The 21,505-nt window shown below is 39.6% G+C and overlaps 1 protein-coding gene across 3 annotated transcripts; it reads left to right on the plus strand.

Moving 5' to 3' along the window:
* Nucleotides 1-1,931: 1,931 nt before the first annotated feature.
* LOC133622018 (aerolysin-like protein) lies at nucleotides 1,932-13,972 on the plus strand. 3 transcript variants are annotated; one of them, XM_061984541.1, is made up of 6 exons: nucleotides 1,932-2,055; nucleotides 8,801-8,891; nucleotides 8,968-8,999; nucleotides 9,261-9,365; nucleotides 9,521-10,013; nucleotides 13,392-13,972. In XM_061984541.1, exons 5-6 carry the CDS (start codon nucleotides 9,531-9,533, stop codon nucleotides 13,860-13,862), a joined length of 954 nt encoding a protein of 317 aa, XP_061840525.1. In that variant the 5' UTR covers nucleotides 1,932-2,055; nucleotides 8,801-8,891; nucleotides 8,968-8,999; nucleotides 9,261-9,365; nucleotides 9,521-9,530; the 3' UTR covers nucleotides 13,863-13,972. The 3 variants fall into 3 exon arrangements, with proteins under 3 accessions (XP_061840525.1, XP_061840524.1, XP_061840526.1); XM_061984540.1 differs by having other exon boundaries at nucleotides 1,935-2,055; nucleotides 8,789-8,891; XM_061984542.1 differs by lacking the exon at nucleotides 8,968-8,999 and having other exon boundaries at nucleotides 1,935-2,055; nucleotides 8,789-8,891.
* Nucleotides 13,973-21,505: the final 7,533 nt, after the last annotated feature.

The raw sequence follows: 21,505 nt of genomic DNA on the forward strand, positions 1-21,505 counted from the left end.
AGTTTACTGACAGATATAAATAAGAACTTTACACTACTTTATATTAGAAATGGCAACAGTGGAGGATGAATGTCCCATAACAAGAAGATAGAGAAAAAGAAGAAACTTATCAACTACGGTGTCGGCGCGGACTACAAAGGCGGACGCGCACAATTTTTCAGGATTTATGCAGATCCCGAATACAGATCAGCAGGTACCAGAAGGTAAGAAAAGTTTCCTTTGCATAATATTGCGAATAATATGTCTTAACTTAGACACACACCATAATAATACTCCTATGTTTAATGTGCCGACAATCCTTCAAATTGTGTGGCTTCATAGTTTACCAAAGTCGTACTGAAACATTTTGATAGATTTTTGAGCGCCGTGTGTATGTTCAATGTTCAATGGAACATTTCAAATGTTGGTCTTGTTTACTTGAGACCGATTATAGTGCAATCTACACTGATCTCTTTTGTTTGACTGCCATCGACTGGTCACACATATCATTACACCTTGTACCAAATAAAATAGCTTCGAGGTGGGTGAGCTCAGCCAACCGTATTCCTTAGTATTCCTTACATTAGACGCACCGGGTTATAAGGCGCACTGTCGAGTTTTGAGAAAAAAAGATTTTAAGTGCGCCTTATAGTCCGGAAAATACGGTAAATGAATAAGTAAACAAGAAGCATCTTTTTCATAGTTAACTTTGTGTAAAGTGTGGGCAAAGAGATTTTGCAGGTAAAAGGCAGCTGTTGGCGCACCCAGGCTGTGGAAGACAAGAAGAGGAAGGCAGAAATTGATCCCTCGGAAAAACTACTAATCACCTAGAAGAAAACTTGATCGTCCACTAAAAACCAACAAACGGAGGTAAACAAGGTAGGAATCAAACTTTCACATACTCTTAACATCCAGTTATATTAATTATTAATTATATATCCAATATATATATATATATATTTATATATATACATATATATTAGGGTTGTCAAACTTAGCGCGTTAACGCATGTGATTAATAAAAATAAACTATCACATTGTCAAATATAAATGAAGATTAATAATTTCCGGGTTAAGCCTTAACCCGGAAGACGCGTGCATCTAACATCTGTGCAGACCAAGTCCTGCAAGAAGATGTCATTCATATCACCACAGCTGCAGTAGTTGTGACCCCAAGATGCAGGAGACTGGAGAGCGATGTACAGGTAAGACAAGTCTTTAATTGTACTCAACACAGGAGGAGCAGTTATGCACAGAGCATGCCGCTTGTGGGGCGGTATAGCTCGGTTGGTAGAGCGGCCGTGCCAGCAACCATCCTAGTCACTACCGTTGTGTCCTTGGGCAAGACACTTTACCCACTTGCTCCCAGTGCCACCCACACTGGTTTAAATGTAACTTAGATATTGGGTTTCACAATGTAAAGCGCTTTGAGTCACTTGAGAAAAAGCGCTATATAAATGTAATTCACTTCACTTCACTTCACTTCACAGCTGATTTGTCGTACAATACATTGGACTGGAGAGAGACAATAACAGCAAGGATAAACCAACTGTACTACACAAACAAGAGCATCAACTTGCAACTACAGACTAAATGTGAATTTATTTTGCTTCCTGGAGAACGTTGGACATCTGTAAGTAATCACAATGAGCTGGGGTCGCATTGTACCAAAAAAAAAAAAAAAAGAGATCAGCATTGTCAATTGAACAAAGTAAATAAGTTTGTTTGTTTCAACACCTGTAAATTAATGTATGTGTAATGAATATTAAATAATCACTTTGTGTTGGAAACATCATCAGAACTTTGGTAGGGCAACAGTTCGCGCATTTAGCTTTTATTCCACAAGACGTGGGTTCGATTCTCGGCAATGTCATTCCTCAAATGTGTTTATCACTGTAAACATTACATTTATTAAAGATAACGCATTCTGTATTTATTCTTTTTAACGCGCGACCAGAAATCAATAGCTGGATGGAGAGGTTTTGTCCACAAAAAAAAAAAAAAAATCTGTCACAGACTCGCATGGCTGCAGTAGTTGTGACCCCAAGATGCAGGAGACTGGAGAGCGATGTACAGGTAAGACAAGTCTTTAATTGTACTCAACACAGAAGGAGCAGTTATGCACAGAGCATGCCGCTAAAAGTCAGTAATACAATCAATCCTCGAGCCCTGACTGGAGGGCGAGGCAGGCATAAATGGCAGCCTGATTGGCAACTGCAACCAGAACGAGCGCTCAGGGAGACATGCAGGAAGTGGAACTAAAATAAGAGCGCTGACAGGAAATAAACACAAACTAAGGAAACATAATGAGACGTGAAATAACAGATCGTCATAGAATTGCCTAAAACCAAAAATAAAAATGATCGGCGTGGCGAAGTTGGTAGAGTGGCCGTGCCAGCAATCGGAGGGTTGCTGGTTACTGGGGTTCAATCCCCACCTTCTACCATCCTAGTCACGTCCGTTGTGTCCTTGGGCAAGAAACTTCACCCTTGCTCCTGATGGGTGCTGGTTAGCGCCTTGCATGGCAGCTCCCGCCATCAGTGTGTGAATGTGTGTGTGAATGGGTGAATGTGGAAATACTGTCAAAGCGCTTTGAGTACCTTGAAGGTAGAAAAGCGCTATACAAGTATAACCCATTTATCATTTAATTATTTATCTAAATCTCCTCTGTTCTGTAAATCATTGTCCAAGTTACATTATATGGTCATCTTCCTCTCTATGCCATTTCCTCAAGGTGACAGATTAACATTATACAACCTGCCCCATCATACAATGTTGGCAAAATACAAACACACAATATATAGAAAGCATATTTTATTATACTTTGTATATCTAACTAGCAAAACCATTTTGTCAAATATTTATTGTTATTCATTGTCATTTTCAAGAGCCATAACCGATCCAACATTTCAATGCATCACACATTAAGTGGTTAAGAAGCAGCTGCTTGTAATCACCAGTGTTGGGTCAGTTACTGAAAACCAGTAACTAGTTACAGTTACTAGTTACTTTATTTCAAAAGTAACTCAGTTACTTACACCAAAAAGTAATGCATTACTGTGAAAAGTAACTATTTAGTTACTTCTATTTTATTTTTATTTTATTTTTTAAGCCCCCTTTAATGCCCTTTTAGCCTTCATTTCAGTACTGTTATTGAACTGGAGAATAATACAATCTGTTGATCTACTTGACATGCATTTGCATCACTGAACTCTGCTAAGCAATGTGGTCTACATACAACACACAAAGACAAATATATGTATCAAAGGGCCAATTTGTTTCAGACCAGAACAAATTGACACAACTATTTTAAATAGCTGCAACATCCATCCATCCATTTTCTACCGCTTGATAACATACATAAATAACAAACAGCATAATAACAACATAGCTGTAAACCAAGGAAGGCACACACTACATACACAAAGGCGTTTTTTTCTCTCAAGGAATTCTGAAATAAAATCATGTCTGAAGCCCAGAACACTCTACACATTTCTTTAGAGTGAGTTTAGAAATAAGGAAAGATATCCCTCTTTATGTTTGTGAACTTTATAGTCCATACATTTAAAGTGTCGTGATAATCAAACACTCTAGAAGTCTAGAATGAAAGAGCAACAGTATATAAGAGAATTGACAGTGTGTACCTTCAGTGCTGAATGATGAGCAGAGGCAGAGTTTGAAGTGTTTTCTTTAGCTCGCTGTCCAGGTACGTGGAAAATGTTTTCCGTGCCATTTGCTGTTTGTTAATTAGCTGCCTGAAAGCGGGTGACTCCACTGTAGAAATAGCTTGCATGTCTTCTAGCACATACGCTGCAATGGCTCTATCACTTTGTCCTGGCTAGCAGTCCTTCCATTAAAATCCAGCCGCTGTTGCTTAGATGGTGTTGGAGGTGAAGTGTCTCTCTCTTTACTAGCTTCGTCGAAGCATGTTGCTTTTGTAGGTTTTTCAGCTGATTTGAATTGCTGTTTTGGGCAGTAGATAGGATTGTTGATCCAAGACACAACTTACATTGAACTAAAATGTTCTTCTCTTTGTGCTCAACAAAAGAAAAGTAGTGAGAATTTCTCCATGTTAAGAAAACTCGACTTTGACTTCGCAATGATGTCTTGTTAGTAAACACAGACACCCCACTCGGCTGTGAACCGAACCAGACAGCTACATAAGCTAGCTCTTGGGATGTGGAATGTCTCTATATACATATTTATTTAATTTTATAAATAGATAAATGGGTTATACTTGTATAGCGCTTTTCTACCTTCAAGGTACTTAAAGCGCTTTGACAGTATTTCCACATTCACCCATTCACACACACATTCACACACTGATGGCGGGAGCTGCCATGCAAGGCGCTAACCAGCAGCCATCAGGAGCAAGGGGTGAAGTGTCTTGCCCAAGGACAAAACGGACGTGACTAGGATGGTAGAAGGTGGGGATTGAACCCCAGTAACCAGCAACCCTCCGATTGCTGGCACGGCCATTCAAAATAATTTTGGCCAAAGGGGGCGCATTTCAATTTCTTACACACACTTGTTATTACATATGTTGGCCAGAGGCGGAGCACTTCAAATTTTTACACAAACCTGTTATTTCATATGTTGACCAGAGGGGGAGCACTTTTAAAACCGACACACAGTCAATTTGAAAAATCCCTCCTTTTAGGGACCACCCTAATTTGTATAGATTTAACCACCAGGGGTGCAAATGAGACATTCTCTATTAGATGCAATGGTTTTCCGTATTGGGACCATGATTTCGGTCCTAACTTGTTCATCAGTCCTCATTAGGAAGGTACTTTTCCTTGTTGATGTCTCAAGAACACACAGAGACAGACAGACAAAGCTTCTTCTGTGGCAGACACACAAAGCACACAAGGTCTTCAAAATGATTCCACAAAGATAGCCAGCAAAGTCAGTCATTAAATAATAAAAATGTCGGTGTTTCTGTGTGTTGACACAAGATCAGCGCTTCAGTGCACTTTTATTGCTTGTCGTGTGAGAATTGATATTGCAGATCAATGTCTGATTGCACTGCACTGTCATGCCCTGGTTTGCTTTATGCGTTTACAATTTTGTTTTATGCGGGAAAGAAGTTCTTTGCTGATATTGCACTAGACTACAATAGAAGCCGGAATTGTGACTGCAGATAAAAAAGTTTAATATTTATCTTTCTTTGTCTAGGTGGGAGGATGTGTTAGCTGACCCGAATTGAGACCTGAGATGGTTCACTCTTCCATGCACAGTATTAAACATAAAATATTAAGTTATGACAAATAAAGTGAAAGTTGTGACAGTACTATGGAGAAGGAGACGGCCCTGAGACAGGGGCGGCGATAGTTTGAGACGTGTTTATTAAACACAAGGAAGTGGAATGTGTAATTAATCCAAATAAGTATGGTGTGACTATGTGTTGTGTTTAATTGAGTGTTACCAGGAGTTGTTGAAGGTGCGTGTTGAGCGAGAGGAAGTCCAGGGAGGGTAAGGCAAGCTCGGCGGTCTGTGGGCAAGCGAGAGGTCAAAAGCAGGAGCGAGGCATTAAGGTCCGTGTCCAGGCATGAGGTCGAGATCCAGGAAGGCAGCAGGGAGTCCAGAGGGGATCCAGGGAGACGAGACACACAACTCGAATCCAGGAAATGCGGGATGACAACACAGGACACAAGACGATGAGCACAAAGGAGGGGAAACACAGAGAGAGCAAATGCACATAGAGAGAGCGAGAGACGTGTAGGCTTATAGTATTGAGACAGGTAGCTATGTTCTGGCACTGGAACGCAGGCCGCGCTTGCTCATGAAGGGAATGGAGTCTTCATCAGTGAAGACGCTGAAGGAGGGGAGCGAGTATACTGTTTATATAGACCAGTTCATCTCAAATAGTGGGGTGGATCCCCCCTGGCATCGCACGTGTGACCTCGGGGAACATGTTTTTTGCCGTACTAGAACATGATGAAGTGTATGTAGCACTTGCCTTCACTGGAGCCACGGTAGGAGACAAGGAAAAACGGGTGTGTTGTTTCCTTTAAAGTTAAGAAGCTTACTATGTTATGCAGGGATATAGTTGTAACAATTTTATACACAAATTATACTATTTGTAATCACAGTGGAGAGCTGGGCTGGGGGTGCAACAGAAAACATTTGAGAAACACTGATACATACAAACATAAGTCAATGTAAATTCTTAAATCCACGCAAGAACATGATGTTCCCATCCCAAACCATATTTACACAGGTAATAGGATTGTCCCAATACCAATATTTTGGTACCGGTACCAAAATTAATTTTGATACTTTTCAAAAGAAATGGGACACACACACTAGGTGTGGCGAAATTATTCTCTGCATTTGACCCATCACCCTTGATCACCCCCGGGGAGGTGAGGGGAGCAGTGGGCAGCAGCGGTGGCCGCGACCTGGTACTTTAACTTTAACCACAAAAATGTTTTATTATTGGCTTAATTTTCACAGAAAATCTTACAATACATTACATACTTTCTCCTACAGCACTCAAAGAATAATTTTAGAAGATAAAAGTACAAATTAAAAGGCACTAAACATATTTGCGTTTCTTATTGCACTCAAAGAACAATTTGCAAGTGTATATATTACATATAGCCAGTGTTCTGAAAATTACTTTTAAAAAGCAACTACCTTAAGTTACTCGTTACTTTACCAAAAAGAAAATGGAATTACTAACGGAATTACTTTTTAGTTAATGTAATTAATTACTAGGTAAAGTAATTATACGTTACTTTAAAAAAAACAAATATCTGGCATATGCAGTTGAGAGACATTTCATATTGGAGTGTGTGTGTGTGTGTGTGTGTGTGTGTGTGTGTGTGTGTGTGTGTGTGTGTGTGTGTGTGTGTGTGTGTGTGTGCGCCCACTGCCTCGTGCTGTGTTTGTTAGCTTTAGCAGTTAGCAGAGGCAGTTTGTTGTCTCTGATGCCAGCTCTTTTAAATCTTTTCACCGGATTGTTTTGTCTCTGCTTGATAAATAGATTGAATGTGTTTCGATGGCTGCCATATGTTCTTAAAAACATGTTTGGATGGCGAGTTTGGCACTTCAATCATTGATTTGTTGTTCATTTTTCCCGCGGCACACAACAGTATTGTGTGCGTGTGCGTATGTTCTTGTCTGCTGTGTCACAGTGTGATGGTGTCTCCTCCTATTTGAAATCGAGTTAATTTGAGTGCGGTGCTGCTTGTTGCTTTCACTAGTAAAAAGATATTTCCTGCATTGAAGTTGCTGCACTTATGACGCTGTCTTGTTATTAAAGTACCAACGATTGTCACACACACTAGGTGTGGTGAAATGTGTCCTTGGCATTTGACCCATCCCCTTGTTCACCCTCTGGGAATTATTGTTGACATAAAACCAAATTAAAAGTAGCGTGCCACGTTACATTGAGCTATCGCGAGCAGGGTTGTACTGTACCTAAAAGTAATTATTTCGATTACTCGTTTCGAGTAAAAGTAACAGCGTTACCAACACCGTTTTTATATAACACCATTATTACCAACACTGTATATAGCCTGCCATAATCTAAGATTAGGTAAGATTTATTGACATTGTATAAACTGCTTCATGATTTAGTTTGTTATTTAAATGCTCACTTTAGTTTGAGGCAAAGGTGGTCATACTGTATTACCACTTTTGGCGAGGCTTTTTTTTAAAGCAGTGCTTGTAGCGCGGCACTTCCAAATTTAAAGCGTCACCTTTATCTTTAGTTTTATTGTGCTTTACTCTTTATGAACCAGTTATATATATATATATATATATATATATATATATATATATATATATATATATATATATATATATATATATATATATATATATATATATATATATGATGTATTATATAATTGATGATAAATGGGTTGTACTTGTATAGCGCTTTTCTACCTTCAAGGTACTCAAAGCGCTTTGACACTACTTCCACATTTACCCATTCACACACACGTTCACACACTGATGGAGGGAGCTGCCATGCAAGGCGCTAACCAGCACCCATCAGGAGCAAGGGTGAAGTGTCTTGCTCAGGACACAACGGACATGACGAGGTTGGTACTAGGTGGGGATTGAACCAGGGACCCTCGGGTCGCGCACGGCCACTCTTCCACTGCGCCACGCCGTCCCTATATATATATATATATATATATATATATATATATATATATATATATATATATATATACATATATATATATATATATATATACACACACATATATATATGTATATATACTGTATGCATATATGTATGTATGTGTGTGTGTATATATATATGTATATATATATGTGTATATATATATATATATATATATATATATATATATATATATATATATGTTTATGTATATATATATATATATATATGTATATATATATATATATGTTTATGTATATATATATATATATATATGTATGTATATGTATATGGTGGACCATCACCCCTTACATATATTATTGATTTTTGTCTCATCTATATTGAAAGATCCTTAGTTGGCCATTTTCAGAGCATATGCATATACATACGAGAATTAAATGCTGTTTTAAGTTAGCGCTGCAGTGAAAAAAGCATTATAAAAACATAGGTACAATTTGGATAAAACAGATTAATAAATAGTTAGAAGCACAAAAAAAGACAAACTCAGTAAATTCATCAGTTTTTGATTTTAAACGACAGTATATTACACACTTTAAATGTGAATGTGTTCAGATTGGCCATTTGTATTGCTTATATCTATTGTCTATTGAGGCTATTGTCTCAAAGAGTTCTGCTCTAGATATCATAGGTGAACTTGCTTTACAGACATTTCCACAGGATTGCCTCTGATAAGAAGTCACACCCAGATGTCTGTGTCCAATTCCCCCTTTGGCTCCATCCAAACCAATCAGATTCAACAGAATCTCAGGTAACCTCACAACCCCCAACCTCATTGCCTATAAAACCGTGAAAAACTGACTACAGAGAGTCCCTGCACTTCTTAGGGGTCTAATATCATCTGTCCACTCTTCAATTTGTGAGTATGCACATCTGGTCTTAAATGATTCATATTCTGTTCCCGCCACAATATATCTACATCGATCCTGGTTTAGTTTTGTGTATGTGCATTAAGTCCACCAAATTTAAGGAAAAATGTATCAGACTTCTTATTTCAGAAGGACATCGGATGATTAGACCTGTCTCATTTATTTATTTGCACATCTTTAATCTGCTTTGTTCATTCTCAACAACAGGATGTGAGTTCTGATGCATGTTAACCCCCTTCTTTTATAAATAGGTAAGTCCTTCACCTTGCAAACTTCATCTCCAGGAAAACCTCCACATTACAGAACCCAAGCTTTCACTGCTTTCTTGGTTTGTGTATCTCTGGACTATCAGGAAGGTGAGTTGAAACTAGAATAGATGCCTACAGCCCAGCTGGTAAACAACAGAAGTTTGTTTAACCACTGATATGGAAAATACATCGTTCACACTTTGCTACAGATCTTCAGGAAGTCCAGTAATTGTTAAATATATTGAAGAACATTTCTCTTTCAGGTTATTAAACATGGCGACGACACTGCATCTCATCGGTGGAAATGGAGGCAATGCATTTGCCTTCACTGGCCTTGACAATGGTGCCACCCTTAAGAAGATTGGAGTGGCAGTGGGCGGCTGGCAGATCAAAGCCGTGCGAGCCGAACTGACCGACGGGCGTGTGCAGACCTTTGGAAATGCGCACACTTTCAGTGAGTTTACGTTCAACCTTGGCGAGCACATCACCAAGCTGTCCCTGTGGGGGAACGGCGCCGGGACACGTCTAGGTGGCATCAGGTTCTGGACGAGTTCTGGACGCGAGTTCTTCGCACACATGAATGACTGGCCCCTGAAGATCGAGTACTCTATCAACACTGGGTCTGGAATCTGCCTGGGGTTGCAGGGGAGAGCTAGCGCAGACATCGACTGTTTGGGGTTCCTCTTCATCAATGCCATCAAGTCGTCTGTGCTAACCAACATGACCTATCCCACTCTGGCCACGTACACACCCCAGGTGAGTGGTACTATCTGTGGATCACCTGAGTCACAATATTGCAAGATAAGTGCAATACGTTTCAATACGTTTCTAGAGATGTAACAATATCAACATCGCATAGTATGATATTATCACGATATTAAGGCTACGGTATGAAATTACTGCAGTAATGTCGGAAAAAAGTGTGCAAAAGTGCTACTTATGTTCAGGATAAGCACACTTAAATCAAAACAAACCTAATGCTTCAATGCTTTAATCCTATGTATTACTACCAAGAGGTATTTTCAAAGTGCAAAGAAAAAGCAAACCTAAAAAAACTTCAGTTTAGTGTCTTTAAACGGACTATTGTCAACATGCTGTCATGAGGAAATTTGATTGAAATGCCTCACAAATTGATGTTTGGCCTGGCTTACATCTTGGTTTTATATGCCAATAATCTTTCCCGGGTAATAATTAATCAAGTGACTTCTCATATTTCCAGACTTGTAGACAATGGCGGCCTGGTAATATCTGCAAACTGTATTTTGCATGTTCGTCATGTTTTCTTCTCTTTATTTTCCTTGACTGGAGGATCCACTCGCGAGAGCTTTCCGCTCTGCTCCCATGTGTTTCCTGACATCTTTTACTGAGCTGCGCTGTGCAGGGGAGCATTGGAAATGCGGTTTGCTTACTAGACGGGCTTAATCAACAGTGGCAGAAAAAAACTACACTGGGGGGAGTACCCCCAGTCATACGTCACGGCATCATTGTGAGAATTTTATAACCGCAATACCGCTGTATTTACAATACAGTTACATACCTAGTTTTTTCTTTGTCAACTCCAATTGAAATGAGATAATTACAATGCATGAACAGCAACTGTTTTTGAAGCAGGTTATGTCCAGGAAAGAAATAGCCTTGCAATTTTCCTCTTTGCTATCACCAACAAACGCATGTGCCCTTTTCCACCAAAAAAATTCAGGAACTTTAGGTTCCTGGAACCTTTAGTTCTTGAAACTATAGGTTCCTGTAGAAGTGTGCGGTTTGTGTTTCCACCGCATTTCACAGTTCAGGGTAGTTTATACAAATCAGGCTGGTGACGTATGGAGGAGTAGTTTACTATTTTTCTATACCAATACCATGTAAATAAACAGACAATATTAGGTCAGAGTTATTTTACTAAATATGTAAGTAAATGAAATACGAAGCAAAATTATACAAAACGATATGATTTAAAAAAATAAAGTGTACCAAATAGTTCATAAAGAGTCTGGCTATTGTCCGCAATGTCCGACAGTCATAAAGTCGTCCTCTCGGTAAATTATGAATTCATGAGGGTCAGGCCGTTCGTTTTAGTCCATTTCAGCTGTAAATAACAATATATAAATAATAAATGTCAGTGTTTATCTCACTCCAGCAACACAAACACATCATCTTTAGTGTTAGCTTGTTAGCAATAGCATTCAGTTCACTTGGGTTGAGGCTACTAACTACACAAATGGAGTGTCACTGACTACTTTTACAACATGAAATAAAGTAATTAGTTAATATTTGATGTTATTTACCTTTGGTCTACTCGTGTACTGCCTCCTTTATTTCACATTTACCCAACAAAGTCTCAGGGAAGTAAGCAGCTGAGGTCCTTGCTTCAGGTTCGGCTTCATAGTCCTCTGTAAATACGTTTGAAAGAATCTGTTCACTCCTCGTAGCTTTACGTATTGAAATGAAGTTTTTAAAAACAAACACTTTTAAAAACTGCATTTAGTTAAAAGACTACGGCACTTTAAAAAATCACTGCAAGATAGTTCCACTGATCAGCGTTCTTCAGCACGAAGATGCCCCACAAAATTTCCTGCAAGTCGAAAGTTCCTTTCGTTCTTCTTTCTCTCTGTTGTCAAGTTTGTTGTCATAGAAGTAAATAAGAAATTGGAAATAAACGAGTTGTCTAGCATTCTGTAAATGACGGTCCTGTGTTTGAAAAAGGAGTTTTAGGAACGCCCCCAACTGTGTTCAACCAATCAGCATTCAACAGCACAGTCAGCTCCCGACAAGGTTCTAGGAACCTTCCAATAGTATCACCTAGATACCAGAACTAAATCTACCCGGGTAGTTTTTGGTGGAAACACAGGGGGAACTTTATTTACCCTGGTAAATGGTAAAGTTCCTGTAAAAGTTTCTGTGGTGGAAAAGGGCCTAATGGGTGTAATAGTCCTTTTATATCAGCAATTGTCCCTAGGTGCTTTTTAAAAGAATATTGAAGAAGGATTTGTTTTGCTTGTTGGCCCACTTTGCGTACCATAAAGAACAACTTGATGAGTCCTGTCCACCCAGGGACGGAGATTCAGGGAAGGCTGGGGGCGGGGTACCACTAGCGGCCCGGGACGGAGCGGGGAGGCCTGGGCCCCTCACCTGGCTCTGGGCTGGGGAGAGCGGGTCTCTCCCACGGCTTAGGGACCCGGAGGAGCTCAGATCATGCAAACGTTGTTTTTTCCCTAATTACCACTAAAACAAGAACTGGACCTATGCGTGCTTATAGGTTTCCCAAGTCAGGATGAGTCATGGTCGCTATAAACTTTACAAGACTGACTTTAGTGATTCAACAGGTGTAAGGAATTTAACAAATGATCTGTGTGTGTGTCTTTATTTTCACTGTCACGTTTCACTTTCCGACGTGCAAATTTACAAATAGATCAATGATATTGTCTCCAAGTGTATTTGGGGTAAAATCGTCATCAACCGTCTACCAACGTCATCAGTCACTTGTCAACAAAGTACCAGCTAGGTGAGCATTTTTGCTAAGAAGCTAGCATGAGTAACAGTTCATTACAGTAAACATAGAAGCGGAGCGGCAAAACGCAAAGAAAAGGAAAAACGACGACAAGCGGTTGTGTATTCTCTCTCTCGGCTGCGTTGAGATTTTCCTACTGCTCCGAGCAGGGCACGAACCGAAGTTGCTGGCATGAGAGCCGAGCGTGCTGACTACCGAGCTAAAAACCTGATCTTGCCACTCGATAAGCAAAGGGTTTAAAGGGCTCGGTCAAGTTCCCTGCCCCTGGCACGGCTCTGGTTAGTTCCGCCACTGTGTCCACCACAAACATTATAATTTGATATGGGGTTGACAGTAATGTAGTTTGTTTAATTACAATAGGTGAATAATATAGTGTCATATTTCAAAATGTTTCCCCAGAGGATTAATAAAGTGTTAAAGTCTAAATGTTAAGCAGGTCATCACAAACAAACATGTCAAATATATGTATGCATGCATTTTTTGTAAAAACTAATTTGCCTTATCACTTTAAAAATAAGTTGACAATGTCTGTCCTGGTTATTAAGAATTTGTTTGTGTTTTGCCTACACAAAATGCATCATTTTGTGTTTTTCTGTGTCTGTGTGTGTGGGGCTGGTTGTTTAATCTAGGTCAACAAAGAGTACATCAAATCGGTGTCTTATCGCAATGACACCTCTGAGACTCAAGAGCAGAAATGTAGCTACAGCAGATCTGTGATCAAGTCTAAAACCTGGAGCACCACCGCTAAGATTGAGTTCACCGTCAGCACGACCGTTTCAGCAGGGATCCCGGATCTGGTGGAGGTGTCCAGTGGGTATAGCTTGACCGTGGGAGCTGAGACGACCTCCACAATTACCCATGAAGAGACCATAACAGAATCAGATGAGGTCAATGTGAAGGTCCCGCCAGGAAAGACCGTGAGCGTTGAGTTGTCAGTGGGACGAGCAATCATCGACCTCCCCTACTCGGCCACTGTGAAAATCACGTGCCTGAATGGCAGCGAGCTGGCCTTCGCATCCAGTGGCAACTACATTGGTGTGGCTTACACTGCAGTGAAAGTGAAAACCACTGAGTCTGATAAAGTCATGAATGTTGAATAAGATGCATCAACATCTTACTGTGCACAGTTTTTACGTTGATTGCATAACATTGGTTTGATTGTTAATGCAAAGCCATGTGAACTTGCTGAGTGAATGACTGTCACAGATAAATAAATCATCATCATCATAAACCTGCTTGTGTTTCCATGTCCACCTTTAAAGCCTGTAAAATTAAATATAAAAATGAGCTCGTCTTGTCTTTAGATTTGTTGGTTTTAATTCAGATGGCAATGTGGCCCTAGTGTGCTATCTGTAGCTGCCTTTTCATACCGCTGCGCAAAACTTAAATATCGCAATAAGAAACTGGTAATAGTAATATACGTTGCGACAAAATTCTTCCATCCCTACCGCACTGCTAAACAGTCCATGATATTAATGAGGAGGTGGACTAGAAACATTTTCCAGGGCGGAGGTAAAAGAAAAACACATGCTGAGAGGGACCAAAAGCCACTGGGGGCGGGGCTAAAGTCACTGGGAGCGGGGCCAAAGAAACTGCCATCTGGTCCCTAATCAATTGGCCGGAACGTACTGTTACGTGTGGAGGAGGAGTGACGGCACAGTTCCACAAGGGGGCAGTTAAGCTCTATGATTTATTATATATATACACACAATGTAATATACATAAAATAATGAAACAATACTAATAAATTAACTAGAGAATGGTGTGACAAAATCTAATGGTGTAAGACTATGTGTAGGAATTAATTGCTGAGTGTTTACCAGAAGTGATGAGGGAGAGGCGGAAGATCAGGAGGACAAGGCAGCGCTCAGAGGCCCGTGAGGCGAGCAGGAAGTCGGGGGCTAAGCGGGGCGTCAACAGGTCCGGGGCTAAGCGGGGCGTCAACAGGCAGCCAGAGAACCAGAAAGTAAAACGAGGAAGACGAGACGCACTGCTCGCCACGCAGGAACGGGGATTTGCTGCAGGATCAACACGACAAGACAATGAAACACGGAGTGGAAAACAGAGAGAGAGCAGGATTTCATCAAGCATCAGATCGCTTACTGTACGCCAACAGAAAGTTACGTTCCGGCACGGGATAGCAGGTTGTGCAGGCTTTTGAAGGGGGGTCTGATCATCAGCTCCAGGTGTGCAGATTGCCGGCGATTGGTTGCAGCTGCTCGTTGCCGCCGGTCTGGCTCTCGAAAGCTGCGCTCAGCGCAGCGCACAGATGAATGTGTACTGACGCTCGGACCGTGACAATATAAATGACATACAAACCCTTTATTTATTGAATCAAAAACATTGAAATTCAATGATTTTGTCAGGACCTGTCATGTCTGGCCTGACTTTATTTTGTATTTTACCTCCTTATTTCTGTATCAAGTTCCTTTCCTGCGCTCTTATTTTGGTTTTACTTCCTGTTTGCCTTTGCCACTTCTCTGGCCTGAACGTTGTCTCCCTCACTTGTCCCTGATTGTCAGTCTGGGCACACCTGTTTCAGATTGCCAATCACGCTTCTTTATACGCCACACAGGGCTAGATCATTGTCACCTGTTGTGTTGCGTGTGCTCGTGTTCTCTGTGCATGTCCAAGGTGCAATCTTCCTACTTTGCTTGTGACATTAAAGTCATATTGACCTACGCTACGCCTGCTTCTCAGCATCTTTTGATTTAAGACCGACAGATTTGGCACGTTTGCAAACACCTAAGATTATGCACAAAGCATACTAGAACCTGTTACCCAAGAATATACAGCAACTCTTCTCAGAAAAAGAAATATATAATCTTGGAGAAAAATGCAACTTCAAACATTTGTATGCACGTACAACACTTTTAATATGTTAGTGTGTGGGATTAAATTACGGAAAGGATTAAGCAAATAAATCAAAGTACAAATATGATCCAGTTCAAACGGAAGTGTTTACAAAGTACAGGGAAGATAAGATAAGAATTTTGATAAATGTCTTGAACCTTATTGCAAATGAGAAATAACCCATCTCGTTATGGAAAATTACAACTGTCAGGAGAAGTGTTGTATTTCATTGATGTAAATTGTGTTACAATGTGAGAATACAGTAGGTAGTGATCTTACAGTATATGTCAGTAATAGCAATTAATTGGAAAAGGAGTAGGGTTGAATAAGCTTTGCTTCTTCCTACTACTTTTCAGATATGTAGTAAAGAGAAAGGAGGATGTGTAAATTGTATGATGTATCATATTGTGACTGCATACATGTTCGAAATAAACTTAAACCAAGTTTCCGTTATTATCACAATATTGTGGAATGTGCTCAAAAAGTACTTTTACACACACCAAAATATTTTAACCAATTTCTTTTTTTTTTTTTAAATAACTAAAATAAATAGCCAAACATTATACTTTATTGCCATAGGAAACATAAAATATTGTTCAGGCTTCATAAGAGCCATTTTATTTTTAATTGTGTGTTTAAATATGTTTATCTTATTTCATTTTAATTTGTAAACGATTTAGAATATTTTTTGTCTAATGCAATTTGGGCAGTGACGTGCAGTCAGGGGAGGCAGGTGAGGCGGGGCCTCACGTGCTATCATGGAAAGAAAAAAAAGGTAAAAAGAAAAAAAACAATTTAAATTGTTATATGTATCCAGTGATTATACTATAAAGTTATTTTCCATTTAACTTCACCAGTTTTATATTATTTTTATTCAAAATCGCTGAATTTTCACATTTGCCGTTCAAATACTGAGAAGAGACTTGCTTATGCGGCCCCCGGTAAAAATTAATTGCCCACCCCTGCTCTAACTCCATATGTCTGCAGTTTGTCAATTAGAATACTGTGGTTTAATGTGTCAAAGGCTTTTTTTTTTAGGTCAATAAAAATGCCAATAGCATAGAGTTTGTTGTCTAGTGCAGTGGTCCCCAACCTCTTTTGCACAAATGTCAGAATAATTATGTATAAGTTATCACACAACTCTTCTGCTTTAAGGCTGTTGCTATAGTTATTATCAATTGTGCTGAAGTTGTACTTTTCTATCTGTGCAAAGGCACACAACGGGTAATCTTGCTTTGCGAGTTGTCTCATGTCAGCAGTTTATTTCTAGACCCTGCCTGCTGACAACCAAGGACAGACATCGAGTACCTCGGCGCGGACAGGACAGAGACAGGGCGAGATCACGAGTTTCAGCACATTTCCATTCTGAATAATCATGTATTGTGTCTACTGGGGCTGCTTGCAGCCTCAGTGATGTTAACTAGGGACCTCTCGAATAAATAGAGGAGCACGTGGGACTGTACCTTAGAGCGTAGGGGGAAACTGGAACTGAGTGTACAGGCCAATAAGTCTCTCATGAGTAAAATTCAACTCTGTCTCTGCTTGATTCCTTCTTCTTGTCTTGTGTAATAGATAGTTCGGTGGTTGAACCTGACAACCACGGACCGGTTTAATGTAGGCATTATTTTCCGGGACCGGCTTTCCACTTGTGCCGGATAAATACAGCAAAAATAAGTGCATGGAAAATACAACTCACTATAACGCTGAATTAGTGGGAGCCCTGGGCTTGTTTCTTTGCAATGAGATGCAGATGGAAATCAGCCATTGGCTCCAATCTGTCACATTTATATTTTATATGTTCGTTAATGTGCATTGTATCAAAACTATAACAAATGGCAACTTACTATGAGGAGTTTTATTGTACATCTATAAACAAGCTTATTGGTGTGTCTAATGGGACAGGCGAAAGTTAAGTCGGAGAAAATGCAGTCGTTTATAAATTATGTAATGTTTCTCTGCAGCCCGGTAGCAAATGCGTCACGGACCGGGACCGGTGGTTGGGGACCACTGGTCTAGTACATCTTTGATAAATTCTACGGTGTTAGTTAAAGCCATTCCTGTGGAATGTTTTTTCCTAAAACCGTATTGGCTATCACACAACAGTCTGTTTATCAATGAATTTTTGTAATCAGGTCTGGAAAAGCCTAAACCTAAATCTAAAAAAGACATTACGCACAAAATCTAAATATGCAATTTCTACTTTCCAATAACACAAACACCAAATAGCAGAACAGAAAACAGGTATGAGCAATAAAAAAAGGTCACTCTAAACACGTTCAAATGTAATGTGTGTGTGAACGACTCCTTGCAGGGTTAGGGTTCTCCTGGGACCGACAGAACTTCTTAAGCCCGAGATACAGGTGTGATCAAGTTTTTATTGTTCTACACCCCAGTGTTCAGGAAGGCATTAAAAGTGGGTCCGTGCTTCCTCTCTCCAGTCGCTCTTGTGCGTGTCATTTGCTCTCAGGAAAAACGCCCCCTTCATGGCCTCGGACCCTGCTTATAAAGGCGACAGGTGATTAGATAACCTGCCCTAGCTGGGCAATCTACTCACCTGCCAGCTGGGCTTCGAAGCCGGCCATACACACTCCCTTCCCGCAGGAGGCGCGCCTACTACGCCCCCCTCCACAGTGTGTAATATAGTTTAGAATCAGAAACTGTGATAAACTTTCTAAGTTTCTTTATAAGGTGACCACATTTTTATGTATGTGCTATTTTAACAATTTATTAATCTATTTTAGCCAAGTTGTATCAAAAGTAGTATAAGTTTTGCACTGCAGCGCTGGTTGAGAACATTTTATTCTCCTGTGTATATGTATATGATTTAAAAATGACATAAGAGAAATATTAAATCTAGATTAGGCAATAGTCAATTATATATGTAAGGGATAACCCCCGAGATGTTCTGTTCTACACATTTAATGACTGAGGGGAGGTATAGACTCTACCAAGTCTGTTAATTCATTCACACATACATATACAGGTAAAAGCCAGTAAATTAGAATATTTTGAAAAACTTGATTTATTTCAGTAATTGCATTCAAAGGGTGTAACTTGTACATTATATTTATTCATTGCACACAGACTGATGCATTCAAATGTTTATTTCATTTAATTTTGATGATTTGAAGTGGCAACAAATGAAAATCCAAAATTCCGTGTGTCACAAAATTAGAATATTACTTAAGGCTAATACAAAAAAGGGATTTTTAGAAATGTTGGCCAACTGAAAAGTATGAAAATGAAAAATATGAGCATGTACAATACTCAATACTTGGTTGGAGCTCCTTTTGCCTCAATTACTGCGTTAATGCGGCGTGGCATGGAGTCGATGAGTTTCTGGCACTGCTCAGGTGTTATGAGAGCCCAGGTTGCTCTGATAGTGGCCTTCAACTCTTCTGCGTTTTTGGGTCTGGCATTCTGCATCTTCCTTTTCACAATACCCCACAGATTTTCTATGGGGCTAAGGTCAGGGGAGTTGGCGGGCCAATTTAGAACAGAAATACCATGGTCCGTAAACCAGGCACGGGTAGATTTTGCGCTGTGTGCAGGCGCCAAGTCCTGTTGGAACTTGAAATCTCCATCTCCATAGAGCAGGTCAGCAGCAGGAAGCATGAAGTGCTCTAAAACTTGCTGGTAGACGGCTGCGTTGACCCTGGATCTCAGGAAACAGAGTGGACCGACACCAGCAGATGACATGGCACCCCAAACCATCACCCAACCATGCAAATTTTGCATTTCCTTTGGAAATCGAGGTCCCAAAGTCTGGAGGAAGACAGGAGAGGCACAGGATCCACGTTGCCTGAAGTCTAGTGTAAAGTTTCCACCATCAGTGATGGTTTGGGGTGCCATGTCATCTGCTGGTGTCGGTCCACTCTGTTTCCTGAGATCCAGGGTCAACGCAGCCGTCTACCAGCAAGTTTTAGAGCACTTCATGCTTCCTGCTGCTGACCTGCTCTATGGAGATGGAGATTTCAAGTTCCAACAGGACTTGGCGCCTGCACACAGCGCAAAATCTACCCGTGCCTGGTTTACGGACCATGGTATTTCTGTTCTAAATTGGCCCGCTAACTCCCCTGACCTTAGCCCCATAGAAAATCTGTGGGGTATTGTGAAAAGGAAGATGCAGAATGCCAGACCCAAAAACGCAGCAGAGTTGAAGGCCACTATCAGAGCAACCTGGGCTCTCATAACACCTGAGCAGTGCCAGAAACTCATCGACTCCATGCCACGCCGCATTAACGCAGTAATTGAGGCAAAAGGAGCTCCAACCAAGTATTGAGTATTGTACATGCTCATATTTTTCATTTTCATACTTTTCAGTTGGCCAACATTTCTAAAAATCCCTTTTTTGTATTAGCCTTAAGTAATATTCTAATTTTGTGACACACGGAATTTTGGATTTTCATTTGTTGCCACTTCAAATCATCAAAATTAAATGAAATAAACATTTGAATGCATCAGTCTGTGTGCAATGAATAAATATAATGTACAAGTTACACCTTTTGAATGCAATTACTGAAATAAATCAAGTTTTTCAAAATATTCTAATTTACTGGCTTTTACCTGTATATATACAGTATATAAGAAATACTTGACTTTCAGTGAATTCTAGCTATATACAGTATATATATATATTTATTTATTTTATTTTATATATATATATATATATATATATATATATATATATATATATATATATATATATATATGTATATGTATATATATATATATAAGAGAAATACTTGAATTTCAGTGTTCATTTATTTACACATATACACACACATAACACTCATCTACTCATTGTTGAGTTAAGGGTTGAATTGTCCATCCTTGTTCTATTCTTTGTCACTATTTTTCTAACCATGCTGAACACCCTCTCTGATGATGCATTCTGCTTAGTCTCCTTGTTGTGTGCGCAGTTGTGCACTGCACTCTCTAAAAGCCCTAGATGTTATTGTCACATATGCATGTACAGTAGATGGCAGTATTGTCCTGTTTAAGAGTGTCACAACATTGCTGTTTAAGGCAGACAAATTGCTTTACGGTAGACGAAAACGTGACTACTGTTGTTGTGTGTTGTCACCGCGCTGGGAGGACGTTAATGAAACTGCCTAACAATAAACCCACGTAAGAAACCAAGAACTCGCCCTCGATCATTCTACAGTTATAACGTCATTGGGCAGGCACGCTGTTTATATTGTGGGAAAGCGGACGTGAAAACAGGCTGTCGACACGTCACTCAAGTCCGCCTGAATTTCGGGAGATTTTCGGGAGAAAATTTGTCCCGGGAGGTTTTCGGGAGAGGCGCTGAATTTTGGGAGTCTCCCGGAAAATCCGGGGGGGTTGGCAAGTATGCTGAGACTTGACCGTTGAAAGTAAAAAAAAATTTAATACTTTTTTTTAAACACTTTTAATACATTCTTGGATCCCCAGAAATGTTGTGGGATTTGTTTTTGTTTTTTTATAATGAATCAAAATCCGTTTTATGAATTATTGAGCTATTCAAGGCTCCAATTACTTCACCGCCAAATATCCCCTTTGAAATATTTTTTGGGGAAATAATTGAATATTTTGTGTTTGCATATAAAAAAAAAATAAGTAAGGGCATACAATAAACAAACAAAAAAAACAGAAAAAAATAAAAACTTAAAATGGACGGATAGATCTGAAGATCTTGAAACTTAAGTGTTGAAAGTAAAAAAAAAAAAAAAAAAATGTATGACCTTTTTTCAACACTTTTATGAGAGGGACCTTCCCTTTTGGAATCTTAGTGGGATTTTTCTTAACTGTTATTGCTCAGAAAATAGAATTGATTAAAATCAATTCTGTTATGAATTATTGACCGATGTAAGACTCCAATTACTTCAAATTAAATATTACGCTTAAA

This window comes from Nerophis lumbriciformis, linkage group LG25, assembly GCF_033978685.3.
Source record: "Nerophis lumbriciformis linkage group LG25, RoL_Nlum_v2.1, whole genome shotgun sequence".
Taxonomy (NCBI): Eukaryota; Metazoa; Chordata; class Actinopteri; order Syngnathiformes; family Syngnathidae; genus Nerophis; species Nerophis lumbriciformis.